General features: G+C 45.0%; 1 protein-coding gene across 4 annotated transcripts in view; it reads right to left on the bottom strand.

Moving 5' to 3' along the window:
• The window catches only part of WWC3 (WWC family member 3), a 110241-nt gene that overhangs the window by 32258 nt on the left and 63404 nt on the right, over positions 1 to 14579 (bottom strand). For 2 of the 4 annotated variants that reach the window (XM_044937200.2, XM_025276633.3), the window contains 4 exons: positions 13203 to 13332; positions 12812 to 12910; positions 10120 to 10266; positions 7765 to 7838 (listed from right to left, as the gene is read on the bottom strand). In XM_044937200.2, coding sequence (XP_044793135.1) covers positions 7765 to 7838; positions 10120 to 10266; positions 12812 to 12910; positions 13203 to 13332 — 450 coding nt within the window. The remainder of the gene's footprint in view (positions 1 to 7764; positions 7839 to 10119; positions 10267 to 12811; positions 12911 to 13202; positions 13333 to 14579) is intronic. The other 2 variants (XM_006050693.4, XM_044937201.2) reach the window with 1 other exon arrangement.

Genomic DNA, 14579 nt, shown 5'->3' on the forward strand with positions numbered 1-14579 from the left:
GCTTTTAATATTGCACAGTTTTGAGGCATATTTTACATATTCAGAGTAATCCCCAGTTCTTTGAATTTATACCTCAACTCTGGGACCTACAATATAATTTTGCACGTTCCTAAAATACTGCCACTTTCTGGAACAGAAATGGAACTCCAGGCCAGCCACAGCCCTGACTCAGGGTGAGGGGACATGATGGACCCAATGCCACGTTCTAGGACATGGTGCCAGGTTAGAGTCTCGTGCCTTCAGATGTCAATTACAGCTATAGACTTGATGCTTCTTATGTTTTCTCTCTTTAGTTTTCTTTCTGCAAATATCTATTTAAATGGAAATCAAAAGTCCACCACAGTCTCATCTGGGATCTGAGTCATATGGACAGTGAAATCACTTTACCTCAATGAACTAAATATTGGTCAACTAGTGTCCATTCAGCTCGACTCTTTATACTGGAAACTCAGGGAGTCTGAATCTAGACCGTGTGGCATAAGAAGGGCCTATGTTCCCTGGTGGGCTCGTGGTTGGGAATCTGCCTGTGAAGGCAGAGGTCATGAGTTTCATCCCTGGTCCAGGAAGGTCCCACGTGCTGCGGAGCAACTAAGGCTGTGTGCTACAACTACTGAGCCCATGTACCTAGAGCCCGTGCTCTGCAACAGGAGAAGCCGCCAGGAGAAGCCATGCATCACAACAAAGAGTAGCCCCGCTTGCCACAACTAGAGAAAAAGTCCATGCAGTAACGAAGACCCAGCTCAGCCAAAAATAAATAATCTTTTAAAAATTTATTTAAAAAAAGATGGGCCTACAAACACCCCAACACCCCTCCCTGCCCTCACATCTTATCCCCTCTGAACAAACAGAGCTTCAGAATGACTTCTTTAAATGGAAAGCAGATGGTCTCCAGGTTTCTTTCTCTTGGCCTGTTTCCTTTGTCTCTCACAGCCGTGCCCTACTCCCAAACTCAGATACACGGTCACTGGAGAACTGAAGGGAAAATCCAAGGGACTGATCGAATTCAGCTGGAATCCTAACGCTCCATCAGCAACGGCACAGGACCCGTCCTGGCAGCAAACACTGAGACACGGAGACACAGGCCGGGCCGAATGTTTTGTTCCTATCAGGACGGCAAGTGTTTCTATGGAAACAGCTACAGTTTGTGCACAGTTCTGGAACAAGCACTCTTAGGTTAAAAATAAGGAGCCATCTGCGTCATCAGGATTGCTTCAAGAAGACTTGTTCCTCCAAACTGGCTTTGAAAAATTCTCTCAAGTTTTTAACCAATAGTGTGAAAATATTCCTATTGTAAGGTCTGCCTTGGGAACCAAAGTGATGTTCCTGAAGGAAAAGGAAGAAACAGTTGTTGGGATATATTTCACATGACCTAGAGGGCTTCCCAAGTGGTAAAGAATCCACCTGCCAATGCAGGAAACGCAAGAGACACAGAATCGATCCCTGGGCCGGAAAGATTCCCTTGAAGGAGGAAATGGCAACCCACTCCAATATCCTTGCCTGGAGAATCCCATGGACAGAAGAGCCTGGTGGGCTACAGTCCATGGGTCTGCAAAGAGTCGGACACGACTGAGTGACTGAGCACACATGACCCAGAGTTGAAAACAAAACTAGTCACCATGACAGTGGTGGTCTGGTCTAAAGAATTCTCTAGAAATCATACCATCGTTTGGAATTATGACTTCTGCTTCTATAAACTTCCTTTAAATCTGAAGAGACATGAAACCCCTCATTGTACAGAACATTTATTGTCTTTTGATGATTTCCCAGCTCTGAGAAAGAATCGCGAACCTAGATATACAAGGAAAAACATCAAGGCATCAGCTTTTCCCCATTTAGAAGTGGCAAAGCCCAGGAGGTTTTACAGAGGGGAAGGAAGCTAATCTTCGTGGGGTACAGCCTGGCAACCAGAAGAATGCCTCAAGGATGTTTTTAAGCAGGTGAAGCTCCAATGAAAGCACCGAACTAACTATCAAATATCAAGATCTACAGCCTAAGTGATCCTTGACCATAAAGTGAGCCTCAGAGAACTCTCTCTGGGGTTATTCTCCCCTGCTCCCTAAGAAACTTGCAATTATACAACTCTCCGCCCTGATCCCTGCGCCCCCTTGATTGAGAAAGCTCTTCCTCAACATAAGGGCAGCCGGAATTCCAACATCCCTCAGGGCCCAGCTCCAAAGCTGTTTTTTCCAACACCCAAGAGGAGGATTCATGACGGGGTGGTCCATGACGACAAGCCCTTCTGAATGACCACGAAAGCCCAGGAACCACAAGCTGAGCTGGGAGCGATAACGTGTCATGTGAACAGTTTCTGAAATGAACAGACCATGACCCGCCTCCATGAGATCCCCAAGGGCATGCATGTCTAAAGGCCTTTTCTTCTTGTAAATCCAGGGGAATTAGCCCAAGGCTCATACCAGGACGAGGGTTTTGGGGGCAGGAGCCAGGAGCAGAGCAGCTGACCTGGCGCTGACCTGGGTCCAAGAATTCCTTCCACCCGCCTGTTCATAGGGGTGAAGGTCAAAGAGCATGTGTGATCTAAGGGGACCCCTGTTTACTCTTTCAGTAAATATTCACCAGACACTTAGTTGCTGGAATTATAGTCATGAGCTAACTGGACAAAAATTTCTGCCCTCATGAGGTTTCCATTCTTGCAGGGAAAAACAAACAATAAAAAAAAGCAAACACATAAAGTATGGGCTCCGTAGGTGGTGCTAGTGGTAGAGAACCCGCCTGCCAATGCAGAAGACACAAGAGATGCAGATTTGATCCCTGGGTTGGGAAGATCCTGGGGAGGAAGGCATGGCAACCCACTCCAGTATTCTTGCCTGGAAAATCCCATGGACAGAAGAGCCTGGCGGGCTGCAGCCCGTGGGATCCCAAAGAGTTGGACATGACTGAAGAGACTTAACAGGCACATGCATAAAGTATAGAGCAGGTTAGCTGGTTACATTTGCTGGGAGAATCAGGGTAATGGGGTGGTGGATGGGAGTGATCCTTTATTCAGAATGATGAGAAAAGTGTCTCTGACAGTGAGTGGAAGGAGAGCAGAGGCCACATGACCCTTTGAGGCCAAGTATCCCATTGCAGGCAGAGGAAACAGCAGGGGCCAAGGGTACTGTGTTACTTGCCTTTCATGTCTGTAACAAATGATCACAAACTTGGGAGGCTTACAATAACACATATCACTACCTTACAGTCCCATCCAAGTACTAACCAGGCCCGACTCTGCTTAACTTCCGAGATTAGATGAGATCGGGCACATTTGGGGTGGTATGGCCGTAGACCTTACAGTTCCAGATGACAGAAGTCAACAATGAGTGACAGGGTTGTGATTCTTCTGGGGGCTCAAGGGAAGAATATATTTTGCAGTGGTTTCTAGGGGCTGCTCACTTTCCTTGGCTCACAGGCCTGCATCACTCTGATCTCTGCATCCATCCTCACATCTCCTTCTCTGCTTCTCCTTCTTCTAAGGACCCTTGGGATTACACTGAGCCTATCGAGGTAATCCCTGGTGACTCAGATGGTAAAGAATCTGCCTGCAATGTGCAGACCCGGGTCCGAACCCTGGGTCGGGAAGATCCCCTGAAGAAGGGCATGGCAACCCACTCCAGTATTCTTGCCTGGAGAATCCCACGGACAGAGAAGCCTGGTGAGCTACAGTCCATGGGGTCGCAAAGAGTTGGACACGACTGAGTGACTAAACGGCTACCATCGAGGTGATCCAGCATCATCTCCCCACCCCCAGATCTCTAACTTGAGGCCATCTGCAAAGCTCCTTCTGCTAAGGAAAGCAACAGAGTCACAGGTTCTAGGGATTAGGATATGGACATCTCAGCGGCCATTACTGTGCCAACCTCCAGCACTAAATCAGGAGTGTGCCTGACAGGTGTTAGGCCCAATATGTGTGAGGAACACCGAGGGGGCCAGCATGGCTGGAACAGGCCTTGAGTCAGTAGAAGACTTGCCCTTGGGTCTTGCCACACACAGTAGGGATTTCGGAGCAAGATAAGAAGCCCAAGAGTCAGATTTCTTGAAGGCAGCAAGAAACTCTGGGCCATCCGAGTCTTTGCTGGGGGGACTGTCCTGGGTATTGTGGGTTGTTGAGCAATATCCTTGGGGTCCCCACATGGGATGCCAGAAGTGCCCTCTCTCCAGTCACGAGAGCCAAAAACATCCCCTGGGGGGCCACCCCCATCCCTTAGGGACTGATGGAATCTAACATGTTGTGAAAGGAGTGCTTGTCTGCAAAAACAATTCAGACCCGGCAATTTAAATAACTGAAAGTATGCTGATCTGCACCATCAGTGCACCATTCCCTGCATCCTTCACCAGGGAAGGACGTGACAACTCACAGAATGTCTTTGTTCACGACTCCAAAAAAATGTACGAAGAATGCTGGTATTTAACCAGGATGAGGAGACACAGAAATCAGGGCTCTCCATTGCTACTGATGGCAGGGTAAAGTGTGTACGTCATTTTGGAAGACAATTCGGTGGGACCGATCAGAACTTCCAACATAAAGGTCTTTAGACCCATATGTTTACTTGCTAAGTATCTGTCCAAGGAAACAGGTATTCCTGCAAGGTTGGGGCCTATACATAGATGTGCGCTATTTGTGAAAAGAAAAAAAATGGAATCATCAAGATGTCCATCCAGAGAGGATGGTTGTAATCATTAGAAAAGCTATGCATCATATACTAGATTTAACTACATTGAGCTTCATTTACTTAAATGTTTACATAAAACCTGGAAGGTTTCACACCAAATCATTAATGGTGGGTGGCAGGATTAGAGAGGAGGTTAAGATGGGAGGTCTCTACTGATTGCATCTTTGACAAAAGCAATGTATTCATGTATTATTTATGTAATAAAAACAAGCAGGAAAACACACAGGTATATATATGCTAAATCGTGTCCGACTCTGTGACCCCATGGACTGTAGCCCGCCAGGCTCCTCTGTCCATGAGGTTCTACAGGCAAGAATCCTGGAGTGGATTGCCATGCCCTCCTACAGGGCAACTTCCCAACCCAGGCATCAAACCCAGGTCTCCTGCATTGCAGGCAGATTCTTTACTGTCTGAGTTACCAAGGAAGCCCTATATATACACACAAATAAATGCAAGCATACATGTTACATGTGTACATAGACATACAAGCAGATTTGTACATGCTTTTGAACCCTGTGTGTCTATACATATATGCAGCGTGCGTGCATGCAGGCACACACCCCGCAGGTACTATCTGGGGTTATCTCCACCCCCAGGAAGACTCACTGAGGTCCTCACAATGTCTGCTAGCTGTGGGGGAGTTTATATGTCCTTATGGCCTCACATAAACCACGCCATGTCTGTGAACAGGGCAGGTGCCGGTCAGAAGTACAGTCTCCCAGCCCCCACCCACCCCTGGCAGCTTCTCTGCCCATGGCTGCCTGGTGTGCAGGAAGCTGCTGGGGTCGCCCATATGGAAATGAGGCAGATGTGGACCTGCTGAGACAGCACAATCCTCCAGCACTAGTGACACGGGGGCCGGAGGGTTCTCTGGTCTCTCCCCACTTGATGCCATTGGTGCCTCTCCTAGAGCTATGACAACTGCTGACATCTGTAAATGTGGCCAGAAGCCCACCGGGGGTAGGGGGGGTTCCCACCATTGCACCCCTCCCTCACTCCCTGCCCCAGTGGGAACCACCATTCTAGTGGGGAAAGAACAATTGTGAGCCAACCTGGCATGTCCTTGCAACGGATCTTGCATCTCTAAATGTGGCCAAGGCAGCTCAGAAAGGCACTTTGGAGAAGCCCCTGCTGCTGCTGCTGCTCCTGCTAAGTCGCTTCAGTCCTACTCTGTGTGACCCCATAGACGGCAGCCTACCAGGCTCCACCGTCCCTGGGATTCTCCAGGCAAGAACTCTGGAGTGGGTTGCCATTTCCTTCTCCAAGGCATGAAAGTGAAAAGTGAAAGTGAAGTCGTTCAGTCGTGTCCGACTCTTCGCGACCCCATGGACTGCAGCCTAACATGCTCCTCCGTCCATGGGATTCTCCAGGCAAGAGTCCTGGAGTAGGGTGCCATTGCCTTCTCCGGAGAAGCCCTTACTTTTCCACAAAGGTCGACACGCTGGGGACAGGACCCTCCTCTGCAACTGTGCTGCCTTTCCTAACAAGGTTCTGGTGACCCTGAGATACTCCTCTCCTTTAAAAGACACTGATGAAGTACAGTGTCCTCCCCTGAAGAATGCTCTTAAATCCTGGACTTTCCGCCCAAATGTTATTATCTCGATATTTAAAAGATTACTCACTCTGTACCAATATCATGTCTAGAAAACCAGAATATCCCTTGCTATGGCTGGTAAATGTCACAGCCAAACAGTAACAATTACGTTAAGTACAGCACCCATCAAGTTTCTGTGGTTTAATACAACGCAGTGAATTCCAACACCCACACGGTGCAGCAGAAACATGCAAGGAGCAGAGGACTATTGAGACAATATTCTCAATATTGAGACAACAGCATCGGACAAATGCCACCAGCAAGCTCCAGAGAGTGGATGCCTGAGGCCGGGGAAGTGGTCCATGGGGAAGTGCAGTGCCCCCATTTGAGCATACCACTGCATCTTGCAGAGCAAGAGCCAGGAGGATCAGGCAGAGGGGCTCCGAGCAGAGGCTGGGTCATCTCCAGCCGGCCCTCCAGCGGGGAGTCAGATGATCTGCTTTGGATGCTATTTTTACATTTGCTAAAAAGGCCATGAAGCGGATTTCTAGACATCCCTGAATGATACAGTATACTGAGCAAACCCAACTATTTAGCTTCCAGAATGGACGCCCTCGACCTGCTTGGCATTCGCTCCTCTTCCTCCACCCCCAGCACAGCAGTTCATATGTGACTAAAGAAACTTCTTGAAAAAGACAGGCACCATGGCTTCCCGAAGCCCAGATTTTGGAACAGCTTGGATTTAAGACTCTTTTCAGAAGGCACAAGAGAGAGTCACTAAGCCCATGCACCGTAACCACTGAGTCCATGTGCCACAACTGGAGAGAAGCCTGTGCACCGCCACTGAGACCCGACACGGCCCAATAAAATAAATTTAAACAAAACACTGCCTGCGAGGATAACAGCCCACCTGGTGGTCCTGCCCATGAATCCTGGCTGAGACCGGGAGGGAGGGACAGAGAGAAGAAGGAGGGAGAGATACATTTTGAAACACACAAACAAGGTCAAGCCTCAATTTGCAGAAGGCAGGTCACCTACAACACAGGTTAACAGACACGATTATGTTTCAGTTCTCTCCATCAGAATGACATAGATTAGGTACTGCTGTCACTCATTGACCTAATCCTTATTAAACTGTCTTTGAAACCAAGATACATGGCTTTTGTTGTTAATCTATGGAATGAGATGCCACATATATATAAAAAAAAAAAAACAGTTATGCTTAAGCTGGTCTGAGGGACTGATGCTCAGTTAGAAGGCAGGGAAGGAGGGAGTTCTGAATTCCCTGAGAGGATAAAGAGAGCCCGAAAAGTCTCTATTTTTATTATATCCCATCTTTATAACTGTTTGCAATATTGAGAAGTTCCCATTTTAAATGCATGTGAAATTCTGTCACATGTGTTCAAAAGCTACACATAAACTGAAGAGTCTTAATTCTATACTCTATCAGACATTGCTTTCTGGTAAGATGTGGATAAATCACACATTGAAACTCCATAAAACCTCTTCCCACAGGAGAAAGGAAATAAGGAGAAGGCAAGGTTTGAAAAAGGAGCTTCTTACCTCTTTCTGGCTTCCTCATACTGCCAGTTAAGCCTGACTCGATCCACAAGCCTTGTTTTATCATCAAAGATGAACTTTTTGGAACAGAAGGAAGATAAACAAGGGGGGAGACATGTTAAAAACCCATTTTCAAAAGAGAAAATTCACTTAAACTTCCAGCAGCAATGAAGAATATTTTAATTCACCTTCCAAAGTCCATTTTTCAAAGGTCTGGAAGGAAACACACCAATAACAGCTGCCACCTCTGGTAATCGGGAGTTGGGAATGTGACTGGTAAGACTTTGGTTGTTCCAACACTGGCAGATTTTTTTTTAAATAGTGGAAGTACACTTGTCTATTTTGTAATTCCCACAGCAAATTAAGTTTGAAAAGAAATAGAGAATTCCTCAAAGTTCATACAAATGCAAACAAAATTCATCCCAACTTGTGTAGTACATGCATGCTGTGATGAAGCAAGCTGCCGTTCTGGAGAGGTTCACACAGTAAGGAACAGAAGCTCTCAGTCCAACAATCAGTGAGGAACTGAATCTTGAGAACAATCATGTAAGCCTGGAAGTAAACCCTCCCCAATCAAGCTTTCTGATGAGACTGCAACCCTAGCTAATACCTTGATTACAGTTTCCTGAGAGCCCATGAAGCAGAAGATGCAGCACAGTTTCCTGATCCACAGTACAAGTGTGAGATAATAAATGTGTGCTGTTTTCAAAAGCTAGGTTTTGGGGGTGTTTTGTTATGCAACAATAGCTAACTAATACAGTTAAAGCCTTTTGATATATTTTTCAATAACAAGGTGTAGTAGAAAGCACAGGGGTTTAGGGATCAGTTGCTGATTCAAACCCAGATCTGCCTCTCCCTGGCTACATAACCTTAGGTAACCTGGTACCTGGACCCTCTCAGCTGACAAAAGAGGATGGAAACAACTACTTAAATCGAAGTAACAGTCATGAAGCTGTCAACTCAGGGCCAGCCCCAGTAAACTCATAAATAATGACAATTTACTGCTAAAGTTATTATAGTAGTATAACCAGCCACTCCCCACCCGATGTTTTTTAGAAAATCTTACCTAAATCATTACAGAACCTTCAATCTTACCTGTTTCTCTCAAACGAGGTAAGAGCCTCTAAAAATTCTAATTGTAACCTTATGTTAAGCAGCAATGAGTTATTCATGGAATTCAATACATATTGTACTTCTTTCCTTCGCATGCCAAAATCTTTAGGCAAAAATGCCAGACAGTTTTAACTTACAGATTCTTCTCTGTCTTAAACCTGGTCAAAATGCCCAAGTGTAGTTTTGAGAACAATAAGGGGGAACACTGCAAATAGGCAGTTCAGGACATCCAGGACACAGAGGCATTATTTCCTATATGATATTCCCCTCAAAGAGGCACTATTTGTTGACATTTTAAAATATCAGTTAATTATTTAAAACTCACGGTTTTTTAGTCAATGGTTTTCCCTTCTTTTTGTTTCTTTTTATTTATTTACTTTTAGGAGGGCATTCTGCATTTCACTGATATTTCAACTTTACTTAGTGAGCCCTAAGAAAAAGAATCCATACAAATTGGTTTTCCATTTGTAACAAATGAATGTAAAACTTCACTCAATGACAGTACAACAGTAGTGTCTTTAAGTATTCACTGCCCTGCTTCACATGATGGCTGCCAATTCTGCTTTGGTGGCTAACTCAAGGCTTCACTAATTATCAAAAGGGGCATTATGAAATTCTTCCAAGTCCCAAACAAAATTAATTTCAATTTCCTGACATTCTCTTAGAAGAATAGGAAATAGCATCAAAGTATAACCCAAGGGTGACACAGCCACAAAGCTGATGAAAATCACTGGTCTAAGCCAGAGCTCAGAGAACTACGGCCCAAAGGATGAATGTGGCCCACCACCTCTTTATGTAAATAGAGTTTTAGTGGAACAAGCCCCACTCACCCATTCACAGATGACTGTGGCAGAGACTGCATAGCCGGCAAAGCCTAAAACAATTATCTGGACCTTGGCAGAAAAAGTTAGCTGATCCATGCTCTAAAGAGTCCTATATCTGTCAAAAAAACAGCTAAACTCAACTCTCAAAAGCATTCTGCCTTTAAAAAAAATCTAATTTATGAAGAAAGAGGTAATAAGCCATTCAATTGCCTCCCAGGCCCCTCTGAACCTTCAAGATGCCTGGATGTAAAAAAACCATATTCTTTCTCCAAACTTAATGGCACAAAAGCCAAAACCCTTTTGAAGGGAAAGTGGAAAATTTAAACAAATGGGTGATGGCCACATCAAAGCAGCTCTTTTGTTGTCTCTCTGGACATAGTTGGTTCTCCGCCCCCGTCCCCCAAATGCCTGGTGAGCATACCTCGCCTATGATGTCAGTCTGAGAGCCAGCATCGCAAAACTGGTGAGATAAAGACTCGCCCAGTGCGCCTGCGCCGGGAGGGAACTCCTGCAGAGGGTCGGTAAGAGAACAGCTATTCCTGAAGCCATCAGTCAGCTTGGCCAGGCTCTAGAACAGAAGGGAACAAGCAACTTGAACAGCCATGGCGATGCATCTCTTCCCTTTCCAAGCAGTCATTTCCTTTCCATTCCAGGTCGGCAGCCTCATTCCTGGAAAGCAGGCCCACCCCAACCCCATTCTCATGAGATTCCAAAGAAATGTTGATCAGCACATGCACCTTTCATGAAACTCATAGTGATTTAAGTCAGATGGCAACTGAGTCCTCCTGGCAGCATGGGAATAATACAGAGAACAAATGAGGGACCATTTTTACTGTTGTTTTTTTTTTTAAACCTTTGTGTTTCCTAAAGAAAAAATAAGCCTTCCCTCCAAAAAAGCCAAAAACATAGGGAGTATAAAGGCATCTGACAGGGACTGGAGGGCTCAGGGCAATGAAGAGATGCTGGTCAAAGGGTCCAAAGTCCCATGCGTTAAGAGGAATGTGCGTATGTATGTGCTCAGCTGCATGTCTTTGTAATCCCATGGACTGTAGCCTACCGGGCTCCTCTGTTCATGGATTTCCCAGGCGAAAACACTGGAGTGGGTTGCCATGCCCTCCTCCAGGGAATCTTCCTGACCCAGGGATCGAACTCACGTCTCCTGCACTGGCAGGTGGATTCTTTACCGTCTGAGCCACCAGGAAAGCAGGAGGAATAAGTTCCGGATCTTAGGTCCACAGCACAGTGAGTATAGCTAGCAATACTGGAGTGAAGGTCTGAAAGTTGCTAAGAGTAGATCTTAGAAGTCCTCAGCACAAAAAATCAAGGTACCCATGTGAGGTGACAGAGGTGTGAACTCATTTTATGGTGGTAATCATTTCACAATAGATGTGTCTATCAAATCAGCACGTACACCTTAAATTTTTAAAATTTTATTTGTCAGCTGTACCTCAGTAGAGCAAAGGGGAGGGGAGATAGCAGTCCCATCTGAAATGTTCCTTCAATAAATAATTCCATGTATACCTGTGGCGGATTCATTTTGATATTTGGCAAAACTAATACAATTATGTAAAGTTTAAAAATAAAATAAAATTAAAAAAAAAATAATTCCATCAGAAAGAAATGCTACCTGGAGATCTTTAAAACCACACAGAAGGTGAAAACAACTCCTAGACTATGCTCACATATTCTTATAAGCAATTTTTTTCAGTCATAATTCTACAGGGTCAAAGTCATCTTATATGGATGTCAGTAGGCCAAAGATTAGAGTAAGTATAAATTCTGGTACCTGGAACCCCTTCGGGTGAAAGTTCAAGAGAAACCAGATTTTTTAAGATTTTTAAAAGACTGCAGACATGAGACGCCCGGGTGCAGCAGACCCCAGGCAGGTGCCTCTGGATCTAGACAAAGGTGTCTTGGGATGGGCCAAGACTGTTCTCTTTGTATAAGAAAGACAAAACAACTTATTTGATTTTACTAGATGAAGACACTGCTTGTGTGTCTCCCTGGAGTGTCTCAGAGAAGATGCTGGGGTCTGAGGTGTCTTCCAGAAATTCCATCTCCAGCCTCCATGGTGGGGAACCCACTCGAGGCAACTGAGTGTCATTTACTTCTCATGACCCGGAAATACAGGGCATCTGAAAATACAGATTTCTGTATCCCACCCCCAGAGAGTCTAATCTAGGAGATCTGGGGTGTGGCCTGGTAATCTGCAATTGAACAAGCACCCTGGGGACACTCCAGCCTCACATCCTCGACATTAGGAAGCACCGCCATGCAAGGCGGTCATGTGCACACCTGTCGCACTTGGCCAAAGAAGGTGAGCTTTGCTCCCATGTCCTTGCGTGTTTTACATGCTGCAGAACTGAGACAAATGCCTACTAGTGCCAGGTGCCGACTCAGTGAACTGAGCTGGAAAGAAAAGCCACGACGGAGAGCATCAAATGCATTCCGGCATGGAGCAAGAGCCTGGCATGCGTCCCTTGGCAAAAACTCAGTTTTTTCTAAAAATAACAGAAGCTACAGGAGTTCAAGTGGCAAAACAAAAACAAAAACAAAAACAGTATAAAGTCTATCCTCATGGTGGAATACTATGCAGCCATACAGAGCTACAGGCCCAGCTTTCTGCGAGGGCAACTGATCACGTGTCCACACCATCACGTGTCTGTATAAACACTAGCAGGACACACAAGAAGGTCATAACAGTAGTTATAGGAGGTGAGAAAATGGGGTGACAGCAAGACTCTTATGATACACTTTTAAAATTACTTTGGTTATTAAATGATATAAATGTGTCACCCCTTACTGTAGCCTGAATTGTGTCCTGTAAAAAGATGCTTCAGTCCTAACCCCCAGAACCTGGGAATACGTGCTTATTTGGAAGGAAAAGTCTGCAGATGAAATCGAACTAAGATGAGAACAGGTTCTAATCCAATGATTGGTGTCCTTATAAGAAGAAAAAATTTATATGCAGAGATGTGATCACAAAGGCAGAGACTAGAGTGATGCATCTATAAGCTGAGGAACACCAAGGACTGCCAGCAGCCCCCAGAGGCTGGAAGAGGCAAGGAAGGACCTCCCCCAGAGCCTTCAGACAGACCGTGGCCCTGCCGCACCTTGACATCAGACTCTCGTCCTCCAGACTCGGAGAGAATAAACTCCTGTTGTTCTAAGCCACCTGGTATGTGGTTCTTTGTCATGGCAACCCTAGGAAACTAACATGCACATTTTAAAATATATATATATATATACGTACACACACATATATAGAAGATATCAAATATACATATATATTGTACAAACATGTATGTGTTTAAAATTTGCATGATTATATAATAACGATATAATATAAATACATATATATTTTTTTAATGTTTAAATAAAGGAAAGTTAGATAACCCTGGCATTATGAACATGTTTAAAAAAGGGAAATAAATAAATAAAGGAACGACACGCAGGAGGGCAGAGAGACAGATGCGGGCTCTGAAGAGCTCCCCGGCCTCTTACTTGCATCAGGTCCCGCCTTTCCTTTTCGCCCGTGTAAATGGCTTTCTTGATGGTCCTGAGCTCGCTCATTATAGCCTGTGCCTCATCCAGTTTGTAGTTGGTATGAGCATTAGACATCTTGCGATCAATCCTGGTTCAAAAAGAAATAAGAGTCATTCTATGTGAGAGTGTAACATCCCATTAAACAGTAATAATCCAGAACTTAAAAGCTTCATAGAAGGGCGGGGAACAGCTAAAAAGCAATGTTTTGGCAAAGGAAAAAAAAAGATCCCATAAGCCCTTCCTTGTTCGTGGTGAATACAAGGAGATAAGACTGGTGGTGGATGTCTCCCTGTGCTCCAAGAGCATCTTCTGTAGGCAGGGACGTGCCAGGCAAGATTCCTAATCATTTCCAGAGATTTTAGACTTCCCTCTCTGAGAGCAGGATCATGTCTTATTCGTTTAGCCCCAGCATCTCAGTTAGTAGTCCAAAATGTCTATTCAGTAAACATACCTATGGAATCTATGTACAAGAATATATGGGAAACAGCAAAAAGTAGTGAAGTTTCAATAGTGATGCCCTGCACAAAACTTGGGAAGTCATATGGCTCCTCTATCTTTTGTTCTTTTATCCTGGTTCTAATATATCACTCCCTCTCTAGTACTCCCATTCCATCCAAACATCCATTCATTCTTCCTTCATTCTATCCCTGGATCCCAATGTGGCCTGGCCACGTGTTTTTCCATTTTAGCTGTTCTATGGAGAATCAAGAGTCTCTGATGCAAGGCAGACACAAAGGCCATCCATCTCCCATCACTACGTCTGCCAAGGAAGTGGCTCAACTTTTCTTGCAGAGAGAAGTTAGACTCATTTATGTAATAATGTCTCCTGATATCCATCTTCTGATAAAAGGCTCTCCGATATATCTCATTTAATGTCACAAATCACAACAGACATAAGCTGATGAAGTCTGTAGAAAAGGGTGACATCATTTCAACACAGAAAACCCAAGGCCAGAAAAGTGTGATTTCTCCTTAACAGTTAATGACCAACGCCTTTGCTACTACAGGTCTACTGACTCCTCTAGAAAGAAAACTACATACAGCTAAGGGATCATTACCTGACACCGACACCCCTATAGAGAAATGAAACTCGAATGCAACACACAAGATATTCTCAACTGCTTAGAAGTCAGTGTTCATCGAATGGTCACAGAGTACAGACACACAGCCTCTGTCAAGGCCACAATGTGAGACGCTAGCCCCGTGGGCTCTGGCTCATACTTGGGTGTTGTGATTTCTTTACGGCTTTCGGCAGCAACAGAGCCTAAGTGCAGCCATCGGTAAAGCCCGGGTCAGAGCCAGCAGCCTGTCAAGGCACCATCAGCTGGTGGCTTG

Source organism: Bubalus bubalis, chromosome X (genome assembly GCF_019923935.1).
Source record: "Bubalus bubalis isolate 160015118507 breed Murrah chromosome X, NDDB_SH_1, whole genome shotgun sequence".
NCBI classification, from domain to species: Eukaryota; Metazoa; Chordata; class Mammalia; order Artiodactyla; family Bovidae; genus Bubalus; species Bubalus bubalis.